This window comes from Salvelinus fontinalis, chromosome 31, assembly GCF_029448725.1.
Source record: "Salvelinus fontinalis isolate EN_2023a chromosome 31, ASM2944872v1, whole genome shotgun sequence".
Classification (NCBI taxonomy): domain Eukaryota; kingdom Metazoa; phylum Chordata; class Actinopteri; order Salmoniformes; family Salmonidae; genus Salvelinus; species Salvelinus fontinalis.
In genome coordinates this window covers 15916558-15938740 of record NC_074695.1, presented here as the reverse complement: position 1 = coordinate 15938740, position 22183 = coordinate 15916558, and the positions used below count along the sequence as shown (strand labels likewise).

Here is a 22183-nt window from a genome sequence, read left to right as displayed (position 1 = left end):
ATAATCTGCTTTCTACTATTTAGCAACAGGCATGACCTACTAAATCAGAGAAGAACAACATATACTTAGTTTGACCTGCATTCAATACTAATTTCAGGTCAATAAAGTGTTTCTGAATACAATGAAGGCAGACTGTAGTTGAGATAGACCCATGGTTGACCAGGGTCTAATAGCATACACAACAGTATCATCAGCATACAAGCGCAGGTTACCATTTTTTGCAGACAAGTCAATATTATTTTATGTAAACATGTCAGAACCCAGAAATGACCCCTGCGGTGCACCTTTCGTTATGTCCAGAAAATCTAATTTAACACCATCAGTAGATACACTGAGTTCTATCGGTCAAGTAATTTTAAAACCTTGACCATTACATTGGTTGATAAGTGAAATCTTAGTGAAAAATGAAACAAATGTAACCATTGGAAGTGTGTGTAGTTTCAGTTTGAATACAAACAGCTTGACTGTATATGGTTGTGTGTATGATGTAGCCTACTAACCAATCTGTTTGCAGAGTGTGTATCCCAGGTGTCTAGCTCCACTCAGCAGCAGACGCAGTACGGTGTCTCTAGTGGTTCCGTCTCCTCTGGACAGCTGGAGCAGGATGTTAGCTGCATCCTCCAGACCCTCCTCTGAACACGAGTGACTGGTCAGCACCTGGGGAGGGGCGGGGAAGAGTGTTACTCTAGCCAAAAAAACATTCCTTACCCTTCACACTTCAACAGGTGAAACCCCAAGAAAAAGCAGCACTCTGCGTTGATCTGAATTTATTTTCAGGACCTAGAAACAGGCGTACATTTCAGCGTAGGACGCCTTCATCAGAGCCTAACGTAAGAAAAAAATGGGAGGCACTTACATTAGCCTCGCAGGAGAGTCCCACTAGTGTTACTAAAACCTGGGTGGTGTTCATTATGAACCAAATTGAAGAAAACATACCAACAGGAAGGAAGTACTACTGTAGGGACATCACTAGACGTTGCTTTGTAGCCCGTAGTTGAAAGTGGCTGGATGTGTTACACTACGTTTGAACAGTTTCTACTACACCAACAGATACACGTAGCTATGTAGAGAGCTATGAGCCTTCCCAGTTAGGGACCCAGTGTTGTTTTAGAGCGCATTCTGTTCTGTACCTCGACAGAGAGCTGCAGTTGTTTCTCAGTGAGTCCAGTGGAGGCAAGCTTGGTGTCACTTTCAATACAGAGCACAGTCGCTCGATGCTTCCCTGTTGAGACAAAACACAATCACATCACACACACATATCACAATCACACATCATTATAGTCTTCTATTATGGTGCGTTACCTTGTTGCGTTCACAAAGATAAACATTGACACTATTAGTATTGCGTGACGGGTAGACAAGCCCAAACTCCCCTTGGTGACAAAGTTAATCTCATCTTATCACACTCCGATAAAGTGATGTCAGTGTATTGCTTCTAAAGTGAAGCTGCGGTGCGTTCTCACCGGTTGCGCTGGCTCCAGTAGAGGTGGGTATGGACACTATAGCTGTGGAAGATGAACCCTGAGCTGGAACTACCACCCCTACAGTGGTCCCCTGAGCAGAGGCTGAGACAGAGCCCAGAGCACCGGCTGTTGCTGCTGTACTGGTGGCAGTGGCGGGATTGCCAGCTCCGGCGGTGGTAGACTGCGGCGTCTGGTGTCCAGCTGGGACTTCAGTAGCCTTATTATCAGGCAAGGCGATGGAGATGAGGGACAGGAGACGCAGCAGCTTCTCGGTGAGCAGGGAGGAGCGTCGTATCACTGGGTGGGACAGCATATTCATCAGCTGGCCCAGCGGAGAGGCCTCCAGGCTGTACTGAGCCCCCTCGGCCTCCCCTCCTGCCCCTAGGGGAACAGTCTTCATGGAGGCCTTGCCTTTCCTCGACACATTCATGTTGTCCAGTTTCACAAGCAGGTCCCAGAAGTCGGTGGAGATGCCCAGGGACTGGGGGGTGATGGCCGTCCCACAGGCACCCCCACCCAGGGAGTTCTGGGCTGAGGAGGGAGTGGAGCAGGTGTTAGTCTGGGTAGATCTAGAGCCTCCTCCTGCTGTTCCAGTAACGATTGAGGCAGCAGCACACAGACGGGAGTCCAGATCAGAGGTAGAGGAGGAGGAGAGCAGGTCCTTACAGCGCTGCTGGGTGAAGTGACTGGGGAACACCTGGAGATAGGAGTGTAACACACGAGGTTAATGACCTGCACTAATTGAGAGACATCACATTGACAATTCACTATTTCCATAACATTTTGAAACCCACTTTCAAAGTAAAAAAAATAGAGTTAAAGACCAAGACATACAAAGGCTCTGGTCTGAGCCCTAAAATGAATGACTGATAGATTCCAGACCCACTTTCCCTGAGAAGTACCGTGTTCATCCACCCATCCAGTACTAAACTGTCTCCTACCTTGGCCAGTTGGATAAGAGTATCCAGTACGTGTCGACAGACCACAGGGGCGGCTTGGGGGTGGATGTGTACAGTCGACCCTCCTCCCCCTGGACACGTCACCCCAGCTGTAACCCCCTGTACCCCTCCTCCCAGGGTCCCCCCGGGCCCTCCTGACGTCCCCCCAGCAGAGTGCCGGTCGGCGTGCTTCCGCCCCGACGCCCGTTGGATCTGGAAAATGTTTGTGCGGCAGCCTAGAGCCGCGTCCATGGAAACGGACAGCCAAGAGAGCTGGGAGGAGCTACGAGACTCCACCCTGTTGATCAACTCCAGAGAGGAGGAGGAAGAGGAAGAGAGGGAGGAGGCAGCGGTAGCTGTGGTCGTAGATCCTTTACTCGCTCCGTAACCTCCCTGACCGCCGGCGGTCCGCTTGCCTCTGGCGTCTTCCAGGCGGGTGGTCTCAACACACACCTCACTCTCGCTGCTGCGCTGCAGGATGGAGAGGAGACTGCGGATGACCCAGCCACGAGTCTGGGAGTGGTAGCACAGGTTGCGGAGCACGCGGTGCAGACGGCTGGTGTTGAGTTTGGGTTCGTCTACGAAGAGGAGGACCAGGAGACAGGACAAGGCCTCGTGGTCCAGGAGCAGACGACCGCGCAGACGCAGCAGAGAGTCCACACTGGAACTGGACGGCCTGGGGAGAGGACAGAGGACACGTTAGACGGAACCTTAAGACCATGCCTTCTCCTTAAAACATCACACAGACACATTCCTCCTTCACCAACAATCCTGTCCCTCTCACCTGCTGTGGTTGGCCCCTCCTCCCATCTGGAAGGTCCCTCCTCTCTGCACGGCTAGGCGGGTGTACTGTACTCCTCGGTTTCCCCCCAGGCGGCTAGTAAACGCAGGCGACCTCAAGATGGCCGACAAGGCCGAGCTCGAACTATGGCCAAATAGCCTCTCGTGCATCAGCTGTCTCTGACGAGCCTGTTGATGTCAAATTTACAAATCAATGCAATGATGAAATAACTGCATATAATAAGGGGTTTCTAATGTTTTACATCTAAGCACATGATGTAGCCGAAACAGTATTTGATCAAATCAGTTATTTATCGAAGAAATTCTACGTGGGTTGACACAGTTGTGTTACTTGGTGATAGTGTGTAGAAAAACGAATCTTACACTCACCTCCTGCTCGCGGCGCAGCGCGGCTGCCTCGGCGGCGATGTCCGGGGGCATCACTGCCAGCACACTGTCCTCCATATCTTCCAGGACGGAGCGACGCAGCTCCGAGGGGAGGGTCTGGATGAAGGTGACAGGGTCCAGGGGAGTGTCGCCCTGCGTGGGCTGCTGGGACAGCTCTCTACGCTGCTGCTCTGCCCTCTGCTGCGCCAGCACCTGGGGGAGCGAGAAGGGGAGAGAGAAAGACAGGGATAAGGAAGGGGAAGAGGCAGGTTCGATAGACTTGGAGGCTTCTAGACACCATCTAGAACTATACCACTTTAAACCAAAATAAGTTAAAGAATATATAAGGCTTTATTGAGAATTCATAACGTCTTCAAAATAATTCTTACAGAGTTCAGTCCTACAACTTACATGGCTGGTTAAATAACACTATTTTTTAATAGTCCTAAATTTTGTTCCTCACCTCCTCCTGTATGGCAGGTGGCAGGGCAGCCAGGAACTCAGGGCTGACCTCCGTGACCCCGGGTCCTCCTCCTAGTACTGGGGTGGTGGTGGAGGGGAGGGTGGAGGAGGCAGGGGGGCGCGCCGGGGGTCGAATACCCAGCTGGTTCTGGAGCACCTCACGACGGATGTCCTCTGGGAGAGCTGCCAAGAAGGACGGGTCAACACCCTCTGGTAGACTGATGCCTGGACAGAGAGAGGGGTGACAGTATGAAGTACAATCAGGGCGCCAGTTGTGCAACAGGTGAGCAGTACAATCAGGCGCTTTAGAATAGTGTTGGATGCCCACCACTGAGGGAGAGGGACAGAAACAACCAATGAGACTCATCTTACCTGCCAGTGGGTCCTCATCCTCATTGCTGGTGGATGGGAGTGGCTCTTCCTGGATGGCCTGGGATTGGCTGTTGGCACAGTCACTCAGGGGCATGGTCTCTCCAGGGGTGGAGACAGTGGTGGAGCTACAGAGGGAGGGGGAAAATGGCTTGGCATGAGAAAAATTGTTTTGTTTAGCTCATCTTTCCCTCAGAGCCTCTGTCATTGATATAAGCAATATGGAACAGTAGTAGCACCATGTTGCCCTCTGACAGGTGAGGTAGAATGTATCATGTTTGATATAAACCTAAATCTAAATCTTCTAGAGCTAAAGAAGGGCTTGGGTTCAAATTTGGAATGTATCGTTCGTATTGTCTTCTAAGACCCTCACCCGGTCTCTGCGTCTGTGTGCGTGTCCGTCACCCCGCTGTCTCCACTCCCAGACAGCTCCTGAGACAGATGGACAGCCTGGGCAGGGTTGGGCTCTTCCTGCGTGGCAGAGACGGGGCTACTGGTATCCATGGGAGACCCTTCCAATTGTGACACGCCCACCGCTGCAGGCTCAGAGGTCTCCACAATGTCTGGACTCAGGGAGGCTGGTGCGGGCAAGACAGGGGAGGAGAGGACAAGGAAGAGGAGCAAAATGTTGATACAATAAGCACCTCTTTATAGGCTGATGACAACATCCTGGGAAAAACAATGTGGTTGCATTTACACCTGCTTTGTTCCGATATCTACACTAGCACAACACTGTGAAGCAATGTGTAGTTAGCCATGGACGGGTATATTTAAAAGACAGATTGTTGTCGGACAGATTGGTCAACAGCATCACTGCAAATACAAGATGTGTGTCCTCGCTGCTCATGAAATCACTTTGTGAAAGAGTGGAATGGTTTCAAATGTGCAAACTCGGACAACCGGTGCTGGGGGCGAGCTAAAACGAACACGGCGATAGTTTTTACAGTTCCAAAGCTAGTCTACCTTCCCTGCCTCCATCCATCATCTCTCCTCTCTCACCAATAGGGGGCGCCGGGGACATTTCCATCTGGGATGCCTCAGCTTCACAGTTCAGCCGATCGGATGAAGCCGTCAGGTCAGGAAGACCCGCCCCCGCCAGTGTGGCCAGCGAATTGGCGTGCGACTCGGCCAGGAGCAGATCTGCGATTGGCTGGTGGACCTGCTGGCTGATGGCGGTCTCCAGGGAGACCAGGGCCTGTTCGTGGGGGGCTGGGGTGGTGGGGGTGACCTCTCCTGAAGGGGGCGCGGTGAGGAAGCCTTCTGAGACCCTGGGGGGATCCAGACAGGACACTCCACTGCCCTGAGGCTCACCTTCTGAACCAGGGAAGACACACAGAACAGAGGGGACAACTGACAAACAGTTCTGATTTTGAGCAATAGGTTCACTTGATGTCACTGTTGGGACAACACACAGAACAGGAGATGAGTCAAACTAACTCAATAGGGAGCAATAGGTTCACTACTTCAGTTACAGCAGATCCTACAGGTGTGCTAGTACTGTAGACTTTATCAGGGGAACTGGCTGTAGTATTCAAGCAGAGGTTTGAGGAGCCCCGAGTCAGAGAGGTAACAATGACATCAGTGAGATTGCTGTGAGATGTTGTTGGGCAGCACTGAGGAAGGCAGTAAGTTGTATAGTTATCTCCCGTACGGGGCGCACTATCCTGATCCCCAACAACAACACAACTTACTACCTCACCACAGCACAGCCGTAGAAGGGTTCCAGCCGTACAATAAGAGGACACAAGCACATTACAACATAGACATATAATATTACGTAATACTGTCACAGTAACATGTTTTTCAACCATCAGTTGCAGAGTAACCGCCTAAATCAATCAAATTTTTTTGATCAATAAGACGGCAGTCCTGTTGTTTCCATGGTAATAGTTGGGTCGCTATGGCGCTGCCGTGGGAAAGACAGTAGACTGTATAGTCATCTCCCAGATCTGGTGTGATCCTAAAACTATACAAACTACTACCTCAGCCCACAGCCCGCTAATCTGTCCGTCCGCCCGTCTGTCCACTGGCTTCAGAAGGGTCCAGAGGGTTTGGGTTAGGCTACTAAACACATGCACAGAACAATAATACACTGAAAATGACCAGAACATTATCTGAAAATAATTAACTTGAGCAAAATTGTTTAGAAGTTAGAGCTTCAAACTTGATGAATCCGGTAAAAGCAATATTACAAATAAAGGCATTTCAAAACAAAAAGTGGCAGTACCAGCAGTGGTCTCTCCAGCAGCACCGTTGACCGTCCCCAGTCCTGAGCCCTGTAGACTCTGTTCCCTGGCCTCCTCTCCTCCTGTTCTTCTGTCGTTCTGCTTAGCCTCCTCTTCCTCAGCCAGCTGTCTCCGTCTCTTTTCCCTTCTCTCCTCCAGCTCCTCGTCTCTCAGAGTCTCCAGGTGCTGCAGGATAGGAACCTTCACCACTGGGAAGGAGAGAGAGAAATAGAGGGGTGAAGTATACTGTGTGTGACTGCATGATTCAGCAACAATATGAGAATCAGGGAATACAATAATCATGTGTCAGTCCAATTGCAGACTAGTAGATGTGAAATACCTGCGACACAGTCGTGCATGCTCTCAGCATCCAGCACTTTACACTCATCAGTCCATCGGGTTAAGGCAGTGGGGATACTGGACAGAGTGCCTGGAAAGACAGGATACAAACAGAATTACGAGCAATTTAACGAAATGCAAATCAAAGCTTTGACTGGGGCTACTAGCACAGACTAAGCCCTTAGGACACCGTTCCCCACAGAGATTCCTCCTTGTCCTGGACTTAATCTCCAATGAAAGTATTTCCACATCCAGGACTAGGCTTAACATGGGTCTGGTAAAGCGGCCCCATAGAGCAGCGTGGACAGTGATTGGGTGTCCTACCTGCTTGTCCTCCGGTGCTGCTCTGCTCATGGAAGAAGTCGTCCAGTAACTCGTCGTCAGATCGGGCGATGATGTGCACGTCCTCGTTGCCCACCAGGAGTCGGGCACGGCCGCGGGACTGCAGTGGCAGAGAGCTGGACAACTGCAGGATGTCTGCTGCAGCACTGGGACCCAGCAGTCTAGAGGAGAGGGAAGGCACAGGCATATATATGATCTTAGTATTCTCTTTAAACCCACCCACATACACAGACATGACCTCCTTAGAAATGGACCTGGGTCAAACATCAATAAAGCAACTAGTGTCAATACTTCGTTTATGAGGTGCGATTGATTTTGCTTGGACTATGAACTTGAGGACTATTCCAAAGATCCCTTTGTAACTGGCAAACTAAATCAAAAGGCAGCTGAAGTATTTGACCGAAATCCCATTAATTAATCTATTTATTCACTGTAGCATCTGTCTCACCTCTGCAGGATGAGTGGGGGGTTGGGCTGTCTGTTCCCAGGGTAGTGGACGTGTATGGTGTGGCCCGTGTTGGCGGTGAGCTGGCGTAGCGTTCTCTGGCTGCGACCCATGCCTTGCGCTAGACGGTTGTTGGTGCCCGCTCCGCCCAGCGTTAAGGAGCCGTGGTCGGCATGACGCACCATCAGGGGGTGGGAGCTGGGGATGTTGCCTGGGGAGGGAGGGATGTCAGCTGATGGGAACATGATAAACAGAGAGAACAGTTGCAGACATTAGGGGGACACGTAGTGACACAACCCCGTCATTCTACATACCGTTACATGGTTATCATAATCTAGGCTATATATTACTATAGCTACATAGCTAATCCAGCTATTGGTAAGGCTGTGTGTCTGTAGTCTTAGTTGTTAAAGAGGATTTCGAAGAGAGACTAGAAATCTACTTGGAGATATCAGGGATCGTACTCATAAAGCATCTGAGTAGGAGTGCTGATCTAGGATCAGTTCTGCCTTTCAGATTAAAAGGAATATGATTGACAGGGGGTACTAATCCTAAATTAGCACTCCTACACCAAGAAGCTTTATAAATATGGGCCCAGGCCAATAACATAAATTGCCTTCTAAATCTATCCATATATTAAAAACAAAGACGAATAAAACACCAAGATGACTCACCGGTGGTGGAGAACATGTTGTCAAACTCGATGATGAGATCATCATCGCGGTCAAACCTCTCGAAGCGAATGTGTGGCGCAGCGTTGATGTCTGGGAAATCTTCATCCAGCTCCATCTCCGACCCTTCATCATCATCATCCTCATCACCTTCTTCATCATCCTGAGAGAAAGAGAACATGGAATATTTTTCTTAAATTACATAGTGTAAAACTAACTCTAAAAAGTGAATGGAGACCGTTCAAATGGGACCGAGCGGGTTCACAACCAGATCTTCCCTATATTAGCCCATAAAGCCAGAGCCAATGCAACTCCTCAGGTCTCAAAAAAGGTTACTAGTCAAGTATGGTTATTTGTTACACAAACACCAAAAATACTCCCTTTTCCTCACCTGGTCCTCCTCCTCTTCCTCTTCTTCCTCCTCCTCTTCATCTTGGCTGTCTTCATCATCATTGCTGCCACTGGAGTCTTCCTCCTGCGTGTGCTCCTCATCCTCAGGCTCCAGGATGTTCATAGAGTCTACGATAGGAAAAGACGGACAGTTGGAGGGTGAGATGGAGAGATGGAGGACAGTGAAGGAGAGTTGGAAGGTGAGATAGAGAGACAGTAAAGGACAGATGGAGTGAGACCCAACCACCCAACATACTTAAACCCTTTTCACACTAATAACCCCATAGTACTGAATATAACAAATTAAATAGTAATTTAATGCATCTTTATGACAGATCCGAGCCAAGCTATACTGTGCCGGCCTGGTTACGCATCGACCATAACTGTCGGAATCATGGAGGACAACGTGAAAAGAAACCATCAGCGCCAGCACTGACCTTCTCTGTTGGTCTGTAGAGTAGACGCCTGACTGATATTGGATGGCGCCTCATCCATCAACACGTCCTCTTGTGATTCGTCCTCACCGCTACCACGTCCCACTGAGTGACAAAACCGATAACAAAATAAGCCATCAAGACTGTATTGTATGTGCTCGCCCCTTTCAATTGACACCATCCCATATCAGTATGATGAGCCCAGTGGTGTATTCAGAGGGGTGAAACGTTAGCAATCTTTCCAATAGAGATGTATGCAAAAGAGTAGAACATTTGCCCAAATCTGCACGACAGACAATCGGCTATTCTACAACAACAAAAAATTCTACCTGAAGGTTTTGTAACGTTTCACCCTTCTGAACAGAGTCCTGGACAGCAGGCTGCTTTGCTTACCGATAATGGAGCTGTTGACAGCGCCGGCATCTCTCTCCAACAGCTCGTCTATCAGATCCACCAGCTCGTTCTCTACCTGCATGGCTGTGGTGCTGAGCACCTCCGGCTGTCCAGCGATGACCACTGTGTCTCCCTCCGTCTCTCCATCCATCAGGTCACCGTCTGTCCCTTGGACCCTGTGACTGCCCTCGACCAGAGTCCCCTCAACCGAGTCACCTGCAACGAACATGGATCCAGTAAGATGAACAGAACGATAAGCCTAGAACAGTCCAAATAAGGCCTTTCCATTTCCCTTTGCTTCTGTGGAGTATCTGTTTGTGTGTAGTGTGACCATATTTGTTAGTACATGTGTATGTGTGTTTATGAGTGCGAACGTCTGTGTGTATGTTAATGCAAGGATTAATACATTGCTAAACATGACCACTTTGTTGACCTGATAGCCAGCAAGGTAAGAAAAGTAATGTCACCAACATCACACATGCATAAACATTCTTGTGTAAGGGGAAGCTGGTTTGAGGTTTATGACGTTTTCCTGTGTGCCAGATATTGTTGTGGGTAGATGCCAAGAGAGTTGCTCATTTTGGAAGTGGGCTGGTCATTGGACGGCTACATGGAACAGGCCTTGTCTGAGAAGCCGCTTCAGTACCAGCCCCTTGTGGCATGCTGGGACAGCCTCGGGTGGAGGTGCCAGCTGGTGGTGCTGATATTTGGCAGTCTCGGCCATGTACACAGGCTTGCAGGGAGTGGCCTCCAGATTGAGGGACTGACAAAAACGAGGGCAAAGCAATTGGCTAAGTACTGCTCTGTTTCAGCTGTCGTGGGCAGCCTAGCTGTTTGGGAGAAGGGCATGCTTTCTGTACCTTTGCGTTCCATGCATACAGGGACCTTTGAAATGTTTGGATCCTTCTTTTGATGGATTGAAATTAAGTATTTAAAATGTGTGTGAGTGTAATTATATGTATAAGTATGTGGACACCTGCTCGTTGAACATCTCATTCCAAAATCAAGGGCATTAATATGGAGTTGGTCCCAACTTTGATGCTATAACAGCCTCCACTCTTATGGGAAGGCTTTCCACTAGTTGCTGGAACATTGCTGTGGGGACTTGCTTCTATTCAGCCACAACAGCATTATAAAGGTCAGACACTGATGTTGGGGGATTAGGCCTGACTCGCAGTCTGCGATCAAATTCATCCCAAAGATGTTTGATGGGGTTGAGGTCAGGGCTCTGTGCAGGGTAGTCAAGTTCTTTCAAACCATTTCTGTACGGACCTCACTTTGTGCATGGGGGCATTGTCATGCTGAAACAAGAAAGGGCCTTCCCCAAACTGATGCCACAAAGTTGGAAGCACAAAATTGTCTAGAATGTCATTGTACGCTGTAACATTAAGATTTCCCTTCACTGGAACTAAGGGGCCTAGCCAAAACCATGACAAACAGCCACAGACCATTATTCCTTCTCCACCAAACTTTACAGTTGGCACTATGCATTCGGGCAGGTAGAGTTTTCCTGGCATCCACCAAACCCAGATTCGTCCGTAGGATTGCCAGATGGTGAAGAGTGATTCAGAGAACGCATTTCCACTGCTCCAGAGTCCAATGGCGGCGAGCTTTACACCACTCCAGTCGAAGCTTGGTATTGCGCATGGTGATCTTACGCTTGTGTGTGGCTGCTCAGCCATGGAAACACATTTGATGAAGCTCCAGACAAACAGCTCTTGTGCTGACATAGCTTCAAGAGGCAGTTTGGAAATCGGTAGTGAGTGTTGAAACCGAGGACCGATCATTTTTATGTGCTACAGCACTCAACGGTCCCATTCTGTGAGCTTGTGTGGCCTACGACTTTGAGGCTGAGCCGTTGGTGCTCCTAGATGTTTCTACTTCACAATAAATGCACTTAAAGTTGACCTGGGCAGCTCTAGCAGGGACGAACTGACTTGTTTGAAAGCTGGCATCCTATGACAGTGCAACATTGAAAGTCACTGAGCTCTTCAATAAGGCCCTTCTACTACCAATGTTTGTCTATGGAGATTGCATGGCTGTGTGCTAAATGTTATACATCTGTCAGCTACAGTTGTTTGAAGGAGTGTCCACATACCTTTGACCATGCAGCGTGTGTACCGGTCAGAAGATGGATACACCTACTCATTCAAGGGTTTTTCTTTATTTTTTACTAGTTTCAACATTGTAGAATAATAGTGAAGACATCAAAACTATGAAATAATACATATGAAGCACATAGTAATCCAAAAAGTGTTAAACAAATTAAAATATTTATTTTTCAGATTCTTCAAAGCAGCCACCCCTTTGCCTTGACAGCTTTGCGCACACTTGGCATTCTCTCAATCAGCTTCATGAGGTAGTCACCTGGAATGCAACAGGTGTGCCTTGTTAAACATTTTTTTGTAGTATTTCTTTCTTTCTTAATACGATGGAGCCAATCAGTTGTGTTGTGACAAGGTAGGGGTGGCATACAGAAGATGGTAAGTCCATATTATGGCATGAACAGCTGAAATAGGCAAATAGAAATGACAGTCCATCATTACTTCAAGACATGAAGGTCAGTCAATGCAGAACATTTCAATGACTTTGAAAGTTTCTTCAATTGCAGTCACAAAAACAATCAAGCACTATGATGAAACTGGCTCTCATGAGGACCGCCACAGGAAAGGAAGACCCAGAGTTACCTCTGCTGCAGAGTATAAGTTCATTAGAGTTCATTACCAGCCTCAGAAATTGCAGCCCAAATAAATTCTTCAGAGTTCAATAACAGACACATCTCAACATCAACTGTTCAGAGGAGACTGTGTGAATCAGGCCTTCATGGTTGAATTGATGCAAAGAAACCACTATTAAAGGACACAAATAATAAGAAGAGACTTGCTTGGGCCAAGTAACACGAGCAATGGACATTAGACCGGAGGACATCTGTCCTTTGGTCTGATGAATCCAAATTTGAGCTTTTTGGTTCCAACCGCCGTGTCTTTGTGAGACGCAGAGTAGGTGAACGGATGATCTCCGCATGTGTAGTTCCCAAAGTGAAGCATGGAGGAGAAGGTGTGATGGTGCTTGCTGGTGACAGTCTGTGATCCATTTAGAATTCAAGGCACACCTAACCAGTATACATATTAATACACACACAACTCAGCAAAAAAATAAACTTCCTCTCACTGTCAACTGCGTTTATTTGAACATATGTTCATACAAATATTTACACAAAAAACAACAATTTAGACAGAAATTGAACATTTCCATAGACATGCGACTAACAGAAATTGAATAATGTGCCCCTGAACAAAAGGTGGTCAAAACCAAAATTAACAGTCAGTATCTAGTGTTGCCACCAGCTGCATTAAGCATCTCCTCCTCATTGAGTGCACCAGATTTGCCAGTTCTTGCTGTGAGATGTTACCCCACTCTTCTACCAAGGCACCTTCAAGTCCCCGGACATTTCTGGGGGGGAATGGCCCTAGCCTCAACCCTCCGATCCAAAAGGTCCCAGACATGGTCAAAGGAATTGAGATCTGGGCTCTTCGCTGGCCATGGCAGAACACTGACATTCCTGTCTTGCAGGAATTCACGCATAGAACAAGCAGTAAGGCTGGTGGCATTGTCATGCTGGAGGGTCATGTCAGGATGAGCCTGCAGGAAGGGTACCACATGAGGGAGGAGGATGTCTTCACCGATATCGCACAGCGTTGAGATTGACTGTAATGACAACAAGCTTAGTCCGATGATGCGGTGACACATTGCCCCAGACCCTCAACCTCCAAAATCGATCCCGCTTCCTTCGACGATAAACACAAATCCGACCATCACCTCTGGTAAGACAAAACTGCAACTCTTCAGTGAAGAGCACTTCTTGCCAGTCCTGTCTGGTCCAGCAACGGTTGGTTAGTGCCCATAGGCAACGTTGTTGCCGGTGATGTCTGGTGAGGACCTGCCTTACAACAGGCCTACAAGCCCTCAGTCCAGCCTCTCTCAGTCTATTGTGGACAGTCTGAGCACTGATGAAGGGATTGTGCGTTCCTGGTGTAACTCAGGCAGTTGTTGTTGCCATCCTGTACCTGTCCCGCAGGTGTGATGTTCGGATGTACCGATCCTGTGCAGGTTTTGTTACACGTGGTCTGCACTGCGAGGACGATCAGCTGACCGTCCTGTCTCCCTGTAGCGCTGTCTTAGGCGTCTCACAATACAGACATTGCAATTTATTGCCTTACCCACATCTGCAGTCCTTTTGTCTCTTTGCAGCATGGCTAAGGCACATTCACACAGATGAGCAGGGACCCTGGGCATCTTTCTTTTGGTGTTTTTCAGAGTCAGTAGAAAGGCCTCTTTATTGTCCTAAGTTTTCATAACTGTGACCTTAATTGCCTACCGTCTGTAAGCTGTTAGTGTCTTAACGACTGTTCCACAGGTGCATGAATTGTTTACAGTTCATTGAACAAGCATGGGAAACAGTGTTTAAACCCTTTATAATGAAGATCTGTGAAGTTATTTGGATTTTTACGAATTATCTTTCAAAGACAGGGTCCTGAAAAAGGGAAGTTTCTTTTTTTGCTGAGTTCATATATACACACACACACACACACACACACACAGACGTATCACCTGTGGTACCTTGTGTGTTGATGTTTGAGTCCCTGGCGGCTCCCACAGTGTCGTGCTCAGCCTTGTTCTTGCTGGATCCCCCCTTCCCTCCAAACAGGCTGCTGGGCTGGTTGACGATACGGGACAGAGTCTCCAGGGGTTTCAGAGCTGCATTCACCGTGTTGGCCATGTTAGGACTGAGATAAGAAATCAATGGTGAGAAAATATGCAGAAATCATTCAGTGGTTTGATCATCGGCGACAAGTTGAAAAAATTATAAAAATTTGAGACGGCAATGAACAAAATGGGGGGGGGGGGAAGCTATCAATAGCTAGCTGTGGCTAGACAGGCTGTTTTATAACTTTTTTGAAGAAACACCCACGGGGGAGATTTCACTGATGCCTTACTATAAATGTAGTAATTAGGGCTGTTGTGGTGACCGCCACACTGACAGTAAAATGCCACGTGACCATTGATTCAAGGTAATCTCTTCCCATTCTGCGCTCTGTAGGCCTACATGAATGGCACTGACACGTTGCTAGTACCCAGCTCGCTAACGGACACCAGGCCATCATTGTAATTAAGCATTTTTCTTAATTGACTTACCTGATTAAATAAAAATGTTTTATGTCTTTGAACTTGAGAGGTGACTTAACGTTGGACCAGAGCGATCAAGCATGTGTGCAGAGCAGCACAAAAATTAAAATCACGTCTTACCTTTTTATAGTTAATAAATCCAATGGGAAACGTAATAACTATAGTATCCTTAAATAGCATCTAAAAAGTGAATTAATTTCTGAGTCACGCTTGTAACGTCATCAGTAGGCTACAGTAATCTATGCTCTGGTGGGAGGGAGGGGCTGGTAGCCTACACGCACTGGCAAAGACTCATGTGGCAAGCAGACACTGGAATAACTGAGTGACAGAGCTTTGCATAGGTGCTTTTTTGTGTGGTACTGGAAGAAAATGCCCGGAACTTTAAAAAAATGTGCCGGTTCCCATGCTTTTAAAATAACATTTCTATTCTGGAACAGTAGATTCACTTCTATTCCTCAAATAATGTTATTTTCAGATTTTCGGTTCTGTTCCCTAAACTGGTTCTAACCCCTGCTCAGCACTCTATTGTCCATCTAAAATCACTCTGACATAAATGCAAATGCAATTGAAAGTCACAAACACTTCATGATTGCATTTGAATAATCTGAATGAGGATAAATGGTGATGGGTTAGAGGTTGTTTTCGAAACGGACCTGGGGCTTTCCCAACCGGATACAATATGAACAAATACATTTTTAAAACAGAGACCCGGTTGGGTCTAACACCCGGTTGTATTTGTACTTTATTAACCAGAACGGAGAGAGTGAACAACAGCGCCTGTACGGTGCTTGTGATCAGGGGAGGGGCCGTGCAGGGTGTCTTCCCACTGCGAGTGACACTGGAGCAGGAATAGAAACAGAGAGACGGCAAGCACTGTTAAGTCACGTTAGTAGACTAACTTTTTACTAGTTATTTATCATCCCATCCGGTTACACAGTACCCTTCTTGACTGCACCAAACCTTGAGAAGCTAGTCAAGCTAGCTAGCTAGGCTAATTGAGGCTAGCCTACATAACGTTACTGCACTTCTACCCAACCTACAGCTAAAAGCAACAACTCTGTTCGGATTATAAATAGCAGCCCACCGGTTGGCTATTGGTTGTTGTAATCTTCTCATTTGACATTTAATACTGTCATTTTAATTCCATCTTCCATTGATTAGATAACTCCTACTTGCTTGCCACACAAGCAGCCATGCAATGTTCTCTCTATCGGTGGAAGGAGCAAGGAACAGAGCACATGCCTTTATTTTAACTTTTTCCAAATAATTAAGTCACATGCAGCATATATGTTTTGATTTCAAAGACGTTAAGGTTTGTAGGCCTATCACAAGTAAAGTTACCAATTAAGTCTTCATTTCAAATTATCACTTTTACACGCAAGACAGAATAGCCCGCTCTATGTGCGCACTGCAATTATTTGAGAACCATAACCTTTTCTTATATGTGAATCCTCCGAGAGAGGGTGAATGTGAATCCTCCGAGAGAGGGTGAATGTGAATCCTCCAAGAGAGGGTGAATGTGAATCCTCCGAGAGAGGGTGAATGTGAATCCTCCGAGAGAGGGTGAATGTGAATCCTCCGAGAGAGGGTGAATGTGAATCCTCCGAGAGAGGGTGAATGTGAATCCTCCGAGAGAGGGTGAATGTGAATCCTCCGAGAGAGGGTGAATGTGAATCCTCCGAGAGAGGGTGAATGTGAATCCTCCGAGAGAGGGTGAATGTGAATCCTCCGAGAGAGGGTGAATGTGAAACCTCCGAGAGAGGGTGAATGTGAAACCTCCGAGAGAGGGTGAATGTGAAACCTCCGAGAGAGGGTGAATGTGAAACCTCCGAGAGAGGGTGAATGTGAAACCTCCGAGAGAGGGTGAATGTGAAACCTCCGAGAGAGGGTGAATGTGAAACCTCCGAGAGAGGGTGAATGTGAAACCTCCGAGAGAGGGTGAATGTGAAACCTCCGAGAGAGGGTGAATGTGAAACCTCCGAGAGAGGGTGAATGTGAAACCTCCGAGAGAGGGTGAATGTGAAACCTCCGAGAGAGGGTGAATGTGAAACCTGCGTGAGGGGTTTGAGAGCATCAGAGGTGTGTGTACCTGGACAGGTCGAGGCTGTGTGGTACTCTAGCCAGGTCGTTAACCAGTCCCTTCTTGAGGAAGAGACGTATGATGTTGTTCATGCCGTTGTGCTGCGTCTTGGCTGCTGCCGTGCTGTAGAAGCTAGAGGTGGACGGACACGACTCCATGATGGTGCTGATGATACACATCACTGCCTGGAGCCTGGGAGGGTCAGAAAATCTTTATTATAAAGTGCATAATAAAGTTGAAGCATTAACTGGCTCTGATGGCTATATTAGTACATAACAGTGATATCTATTAGGGTTGGGCTGTATACAGATGTTCATACCGTCATACCGTTTCTGTACCATACCAGGGTATTACCAGAAGTGTACACAAGAGGCACTATTACTATATCGACATAAAAAAATGTACGCACAAAACAATTTTAGGCAACAGGGATCTTGATCCAGGAGGGGATTGTCTGTGTCTGCTGTAGCTACTTAGCTAGCAAGTTAGCAAACCAAATGCATAGCTAGAGCCCTGACCTGGATATAATTTATTTTACACGTCTTAAGACTTCTTACAGTTATACTTAACTGATTGCTATAAGCAGTGGCATAGCGCGCACTGCCGCAAGGTTGACACACACAATTCTCACACACACACCTGGCGTGTTTCTCCGTGCCCTCTGCCATGGCCAGCGCCCGGCTGAGTGCGGCCTTCACCTCGTTGACCAGAGCCACCTGCGCGTCGGTGCCTGTGCCGGCTGCTGCCAAGCTGGCCAGGAACAGACGTGCCAGGGCAGGGGTGTCCTTATCCTCAGAGCTCTGGGTGTGGGGCAGCAGGTGGTCCAGCACGAAGGCTAAGACACTACAGTCCTGCAAGGGGGGAGAGAGAAAGCAAAGTGAGTCAGGAGGACAAGTATTATACCCAACAAATATAGAACGGTGCAGCATAGGGAGAGAGAAAAGTAGAGTTGGACCGCTGGGTGGTCCAGCACAAAGGCCAGGAGAGGACTAGAGTTGGGACAATACTGAGGAACTTTATTGGACAAACTTATACATAATGCCAGTCAGCGCACCAATAGCCTTTGATTGAAGATCAATGTTAGATATAATGTTAGGGAGATGTGAATTTAAGACAACATGACAGCAATGTCGTAGACGCTCCCTGGCCCTCGTCAATAGCCATTGGGCTGTTACCGAGAACCACATACCGGACTTTTAACAGGGTCAATAGCATGAAGCAAAAAGACAATGTCTTGCCCCGACCTAGCTCACTATCTAGGTGTCAGATAAGAACGAGAATGCAGGGTCCATAAAGTGACGATTAGACGTGCCACCTTTCGGACTGAATAAGTTTGTAGGGGCAAAAGTTAATGAATGTATAATTTATCACTCTCACATGCTTATTTCTGTCCATTAAGAACTAACAACGTTTAACCTTCTGTAGCATTTCTGACAACGCTAACATCTTAGCGACCTACAGGAGCACTAATCAGTCAGCACTAGGCAGGTTGCTTAGGATTCAAACAATCTCAAACAGACTTATAGGGAGGAGGTCAGCGACCTGGCCGTGTGGTACCAGGACAACAACCTGTCCCTCAACGTGATCAAGACAAAGGAGATTATGGACTACAGGAAAAAGAGGACCGAGTACCCCCTCCATTCTCATCGACGGGGTTGAGTGGAGCAAGTTGAGAGCTTCAAGTTCCTTGGTGGCCACATCACCAACAAACTAACATGGTCCAAGCACACCAAGACAGTCGTGAAGAAGGCACAACAAAACCTATTCCCCTCAGGAGACTGAAAAGATTTGGCATGGGTCCTCAGATCATCAAAAGGTTCTACAGCTGCACCATCGATAGCATCCTGACTGGATGCATCACTGCCTGGTATGGCAACTGCTCGGCTACCGACAGCAAGGCACTACAGAGGGTAGTGCGAACAGCCCAGTACATCACTGGGGCCAAGCTTCCCGCCACCCAGGACCTCTATACCAGGCAGTGGTCAGAGGAAGGCCCTAAAAATTGTCAAAGACTCCAGCCACCCTAGTCATAGACTGTTCTCCCCGCTAACACACGGCAAGCGGTACCAGAGCGCCAAATCTAGGTCCAAGAGGCTTGTAAACAGCTTCTACCCCCAAGCCACAAGACTCCTGAACATCTAGTCAAATGGCTACCCAGACTATTCGCATTGATCCCCTTCCCGACACCACTGCCACACTCTGTTGCCATCTAGGCATAGTCACTTTACCTCTACCTACATGTACATACTACCTCAACTAACTGGCACCCCCCTGTATATATTGTTATTTTTTACTGCTGCTCTTTAATTACTTGTTACTTTTATCTGTATTTCTTGAAACTGCAATGTCGGTTAGGGGCTCGTAAGTAAGCATTTCACTGTAAGGTCTACACCGGTTAAATTCGGCACACGTGACTGATTACATTTATTCATACTCTTCAGTGGAATAATGGAATTCACAGTGTCCTGCTACTACATAAATAAAAATACAGTAGCAGTCAAAAGTTTTAGAACAGCTACTCATTCAAGGGTTTTTCTTTATCTTGACTATTTTCTACATTATAGAATAGTGAAGACATCAAAACTATGAAATAACACATTAGGAATCATGTAGCACCCAAAAAAGTGTTAAATCAAAATATATTTTATATTTGAGATTCTTCATAGTAGCCCCCCTTTGCCTTGACAGCTTTGCACACTTATGGTATTCTCTCAAATAGTTGCACCTGGAATGCTATTCCAACAGTCTTGAAGGAGTTCCCACATATGCAGAGCACTTATTGGCTGCTTATCCTTCACTCTGCGGTCCAACTCATGCCAAACCATCTCAAATTGGGTTAAGGTCAGGTGATTGTGGAGGCCAGGTCATCCATTACTCTCCTTTTTGGTCAGATAGCCAAAAAGGCACCTAAAGACTCCATGAGAAACAAGATTCACCGGTCTGATGAAACCAGGATAAAACTCTTCAGCCTGAATATCACAATGTCACGTCTGGAGGAAACCTGGCACCATCCCTATGGTGAAGCATGGTGGTGGCAGCATGATGCTGTGGGATGTTTTTCAGCAACAGGGACTGGGAGACTAGTCAGTACCGAGGGAAAGATGAACGTAGCAAAGTACAGAGAGATGTGATGAAAACCTGCCCCAGAGCGCTCAAGATCTCAAACTGGGGCGACGGTTCATCTTCCAACAGGACAACGACCCTAAGCACACAGCCAAGACAACGTAGGAGTAGCTTCGAGACAAGTCTCTGAATGTCCTTGAGTGGCCCAGCCAGAGCCCAGACTTGAACCCGATCTAACACCTCTGAAGAGACCTGAAAATAACTGTCCAGCGACGCTCCTCATTCAACCTGACAGAGCTTGAGAGGATCTGCAGAGAAGAATAGGAGAAACTTCCCAAATACAGGTGCCAAGCTTGTAGCGTCATACCCAAAAAGACTCGAGGCTGTAATCGCTGCCAAAGGTGCGTGAAGTACTGAGTATTTATGTAAATGTGACCCGTTTTTTTTTATACATTTGAAAAATAATCTAGAAACCTGGTTTTCCTTTGTTATTATGGGGTATTATGTGGAGATTAAATTGTTTGTTTACCTAATCAATGTTAGAATAAGGCTGTAACGTAACAAAATGTGGAAAAGGTGTAGGGGTCTGAACACTTTTCAAATTAACAGTATGTATGCACGTCTCATTAGGCTGTATGTATTTTTAGATACAGGCCTAGTGTAAATGTATTAGTGTGTCAATCTATTACAAATAGAAATACAAACTTTAGACTAAATATACATTTGACAGAGCACAGCAATCGATAAAACAATTGGTTCTGAGCTGATGTCAGCATTACACAGGTAAGCTAATGATGAGAGAAAACAGGAGTGCAGACAGGCTGTAAAGACCTCCATATCTATATGAGTGACTGAGTACAACACCACCACCTGCTGTTATGTTGGACACCTACGGAACAAAAAAACATGGCATGAAATATTGACGTGTATTGCCAAAAATAAAGGTTTAAGGAAATACAGGCAGACACCACATCACTACAAGACAAAACAGCTTACTCAATCTTGTAAGTAGCAAAGCTTTTGGTGTGTGAAAAAGCCAACACTTTACATTGTATGCAGTACAAATTGACATTATTGTGGGAGCACCTCCGCTAAGAGTTTGAATTAGGCTATTTGAGAAGGTTTGAATCCACAATCAACCTGCCTACACAAGTTGTTTGAAGTACAATGGACCAACATAGCTACTGTAGAAGATCAAAGTGTGATGAAAAACCTTGGTAGAGCATGGGTGGAGTAGGCATTATGGTGCTCATGTGAATTTGCATTCTGTTTCGTGTTCGAGCAAAGGCTACGGCAACACAGGGATGGGAAGAGTTGAACAGGATTTTCTGAACGCATTTTCAAGTACTGAAAGCAGGGTTTCCCCAACTCGAGCATCAGGATCCTACCGGGTGCACGTTTTGGTTTTTGCCCTTGCATCTACACAGCTGATAAAATAATGACCTAATCATCCAGCTCCGATCACTTGAATCAGCTGTGTAGTGTTAGGTAAAAAACATTAAACGTGCACCTCTGGGGGTCCCGAGGACAGAGTTGGGGAAACTTCAAGCTTTGATCCCTTTGGGTTCTTAATGCTAAATGTATTACAGTAGTAAAAATCTCAATACAAATAGACTTTGAAAAATTGAAGTTTTGTCCAGGCGAACCAACCCACCTCCTTGATGAGCTCAGACTGTCCGGCCGTGTAGCAGTAGGATGCTATGAGGGTGGCGATGCCCACATAGGACCTGACCAGCTCTGCCAGGAGACGCAGGATGGTGGAGGTGGGCATCAGGGGCTTGGAGGCCTTAGCCTTGGCCCCCTTACCCTCCTCTGAGCTGGCTCCGTTCTCACCCTCCACCTCCTTCTTCTCCTCACGCATCTCCTCTGGAGTAGAGGCTGGGGAGAGGAGATGAGAGGGAAATGTATGGAGGGGATAAAGAAGAGAGGAGTTGGGATCAAGTAGGGGCATAGAGGTTGTTAGAACACATTTTTAAGGATGCAGACGTGACAAAATCCTTTTTCATACATTTTGTGTAAACACACTATATTGTATATTTTCATCCTAAAATGTAATCAAACAAAAGGAAGAAGTGTACTGATGTAAATGTAGTCAATACCAGTAGAGGCTGGAGGTGAAGAGCAGGGAGGGAGTGCCTCACCTTCTCCCTGGGGCGTGCCAGACTGAGAGGAGTCAGCCACAGCACCATCAGCAGTAAACACCTGGGCCTGAGAG

General features: G+C 47.1%; 1 protein-coding gene across 19 annotated transcripts in view; it reads right to left on the bottom strand.

Moving 5' to 3' along the window:
• Window positions 1-22183, bottom strand: part of LOC129829647 (E3 ubiquitin-protein ligase HUWE1-like) — a 76481-nt gene that overhangs the window by 11899 nt on the left and 42399 nt on the right. For 14 of the 19 annotated variants that reach the window (XM_055891466.1, XM_055891476.1, XM_055891465.1 and 11 more), the window contains 23 exons: window positions 22068-22176; window positions 21623-21846; window positions 17545-17756; window positions 16915-17097; window positions 14250-14425; window positions 9639-9854; window positions 9249-9350; window positions 8813-8940; window positions 8425-8584; window positions 7754-7982; window positions 7288-7466; window positions 6965-7054; window positions 6627-6833; window positions 5399-5713; window positions 4773-4977; window positions 4403-4527; window positions 4032-4255; window positions 3566-3781; window positions 3186-3370; window positions 2405-3077; window positions 1464-2160; window positions 1131-1222; window positions 501-657 (listed from right to left, as the gene is read on the bottom strand). In XM_055891466.1, the coding sequence (XP_055747441.1) occupies window positions 501-657; window positions 1131-1222; window positions 1464-2160; window positions 2405-3077; window positions 3186-3370; window positions 3566-3781; window positions 4032-4255; window positions 4403-4527; window positions 4773-4977; window positions 5399-5713; window positions 6627-6833; window positions 6965-7054; window positions 7288-7466; window positions 7754-7982; window positions 8425-8584; window positions 8813-8940; window positions 9249-9350; window positions 9639-9854; window positions 14250-14425; window positions 16915-17097; window positions 17545-17756; window positions 21623-21846; window positions 22068-22176 (5104 nt within the window). The remainder of the gene's footprint in view (window positions 1-500; window positions 658-1130; window positions 1223-1463; window positions 2161-2404; window positions 3078-3185; window positions 3371-3565; window positions 3782-4031; window positions 4256-4402; window positions 4528-4772; window positions 4978-5398; window positions 5714-6626; window positions 6834-6964; window positions 7055-7287; window positions 7467-7753; window positions 7983-8424; window positions 8585-8812; window positions 8941-9248; window positions 9351-9638; window positions 9855-14249; window positions 14426-16914; window positions 17098-17544; window positions 17757-21622; window positions 21847-22067; window positions 22177-22183) is intronic. The other 5 variants (XM_055891472.1, XM_055891480.1, XM_055891474.1 and 2 more) reach the window with 5 other exon arrangements.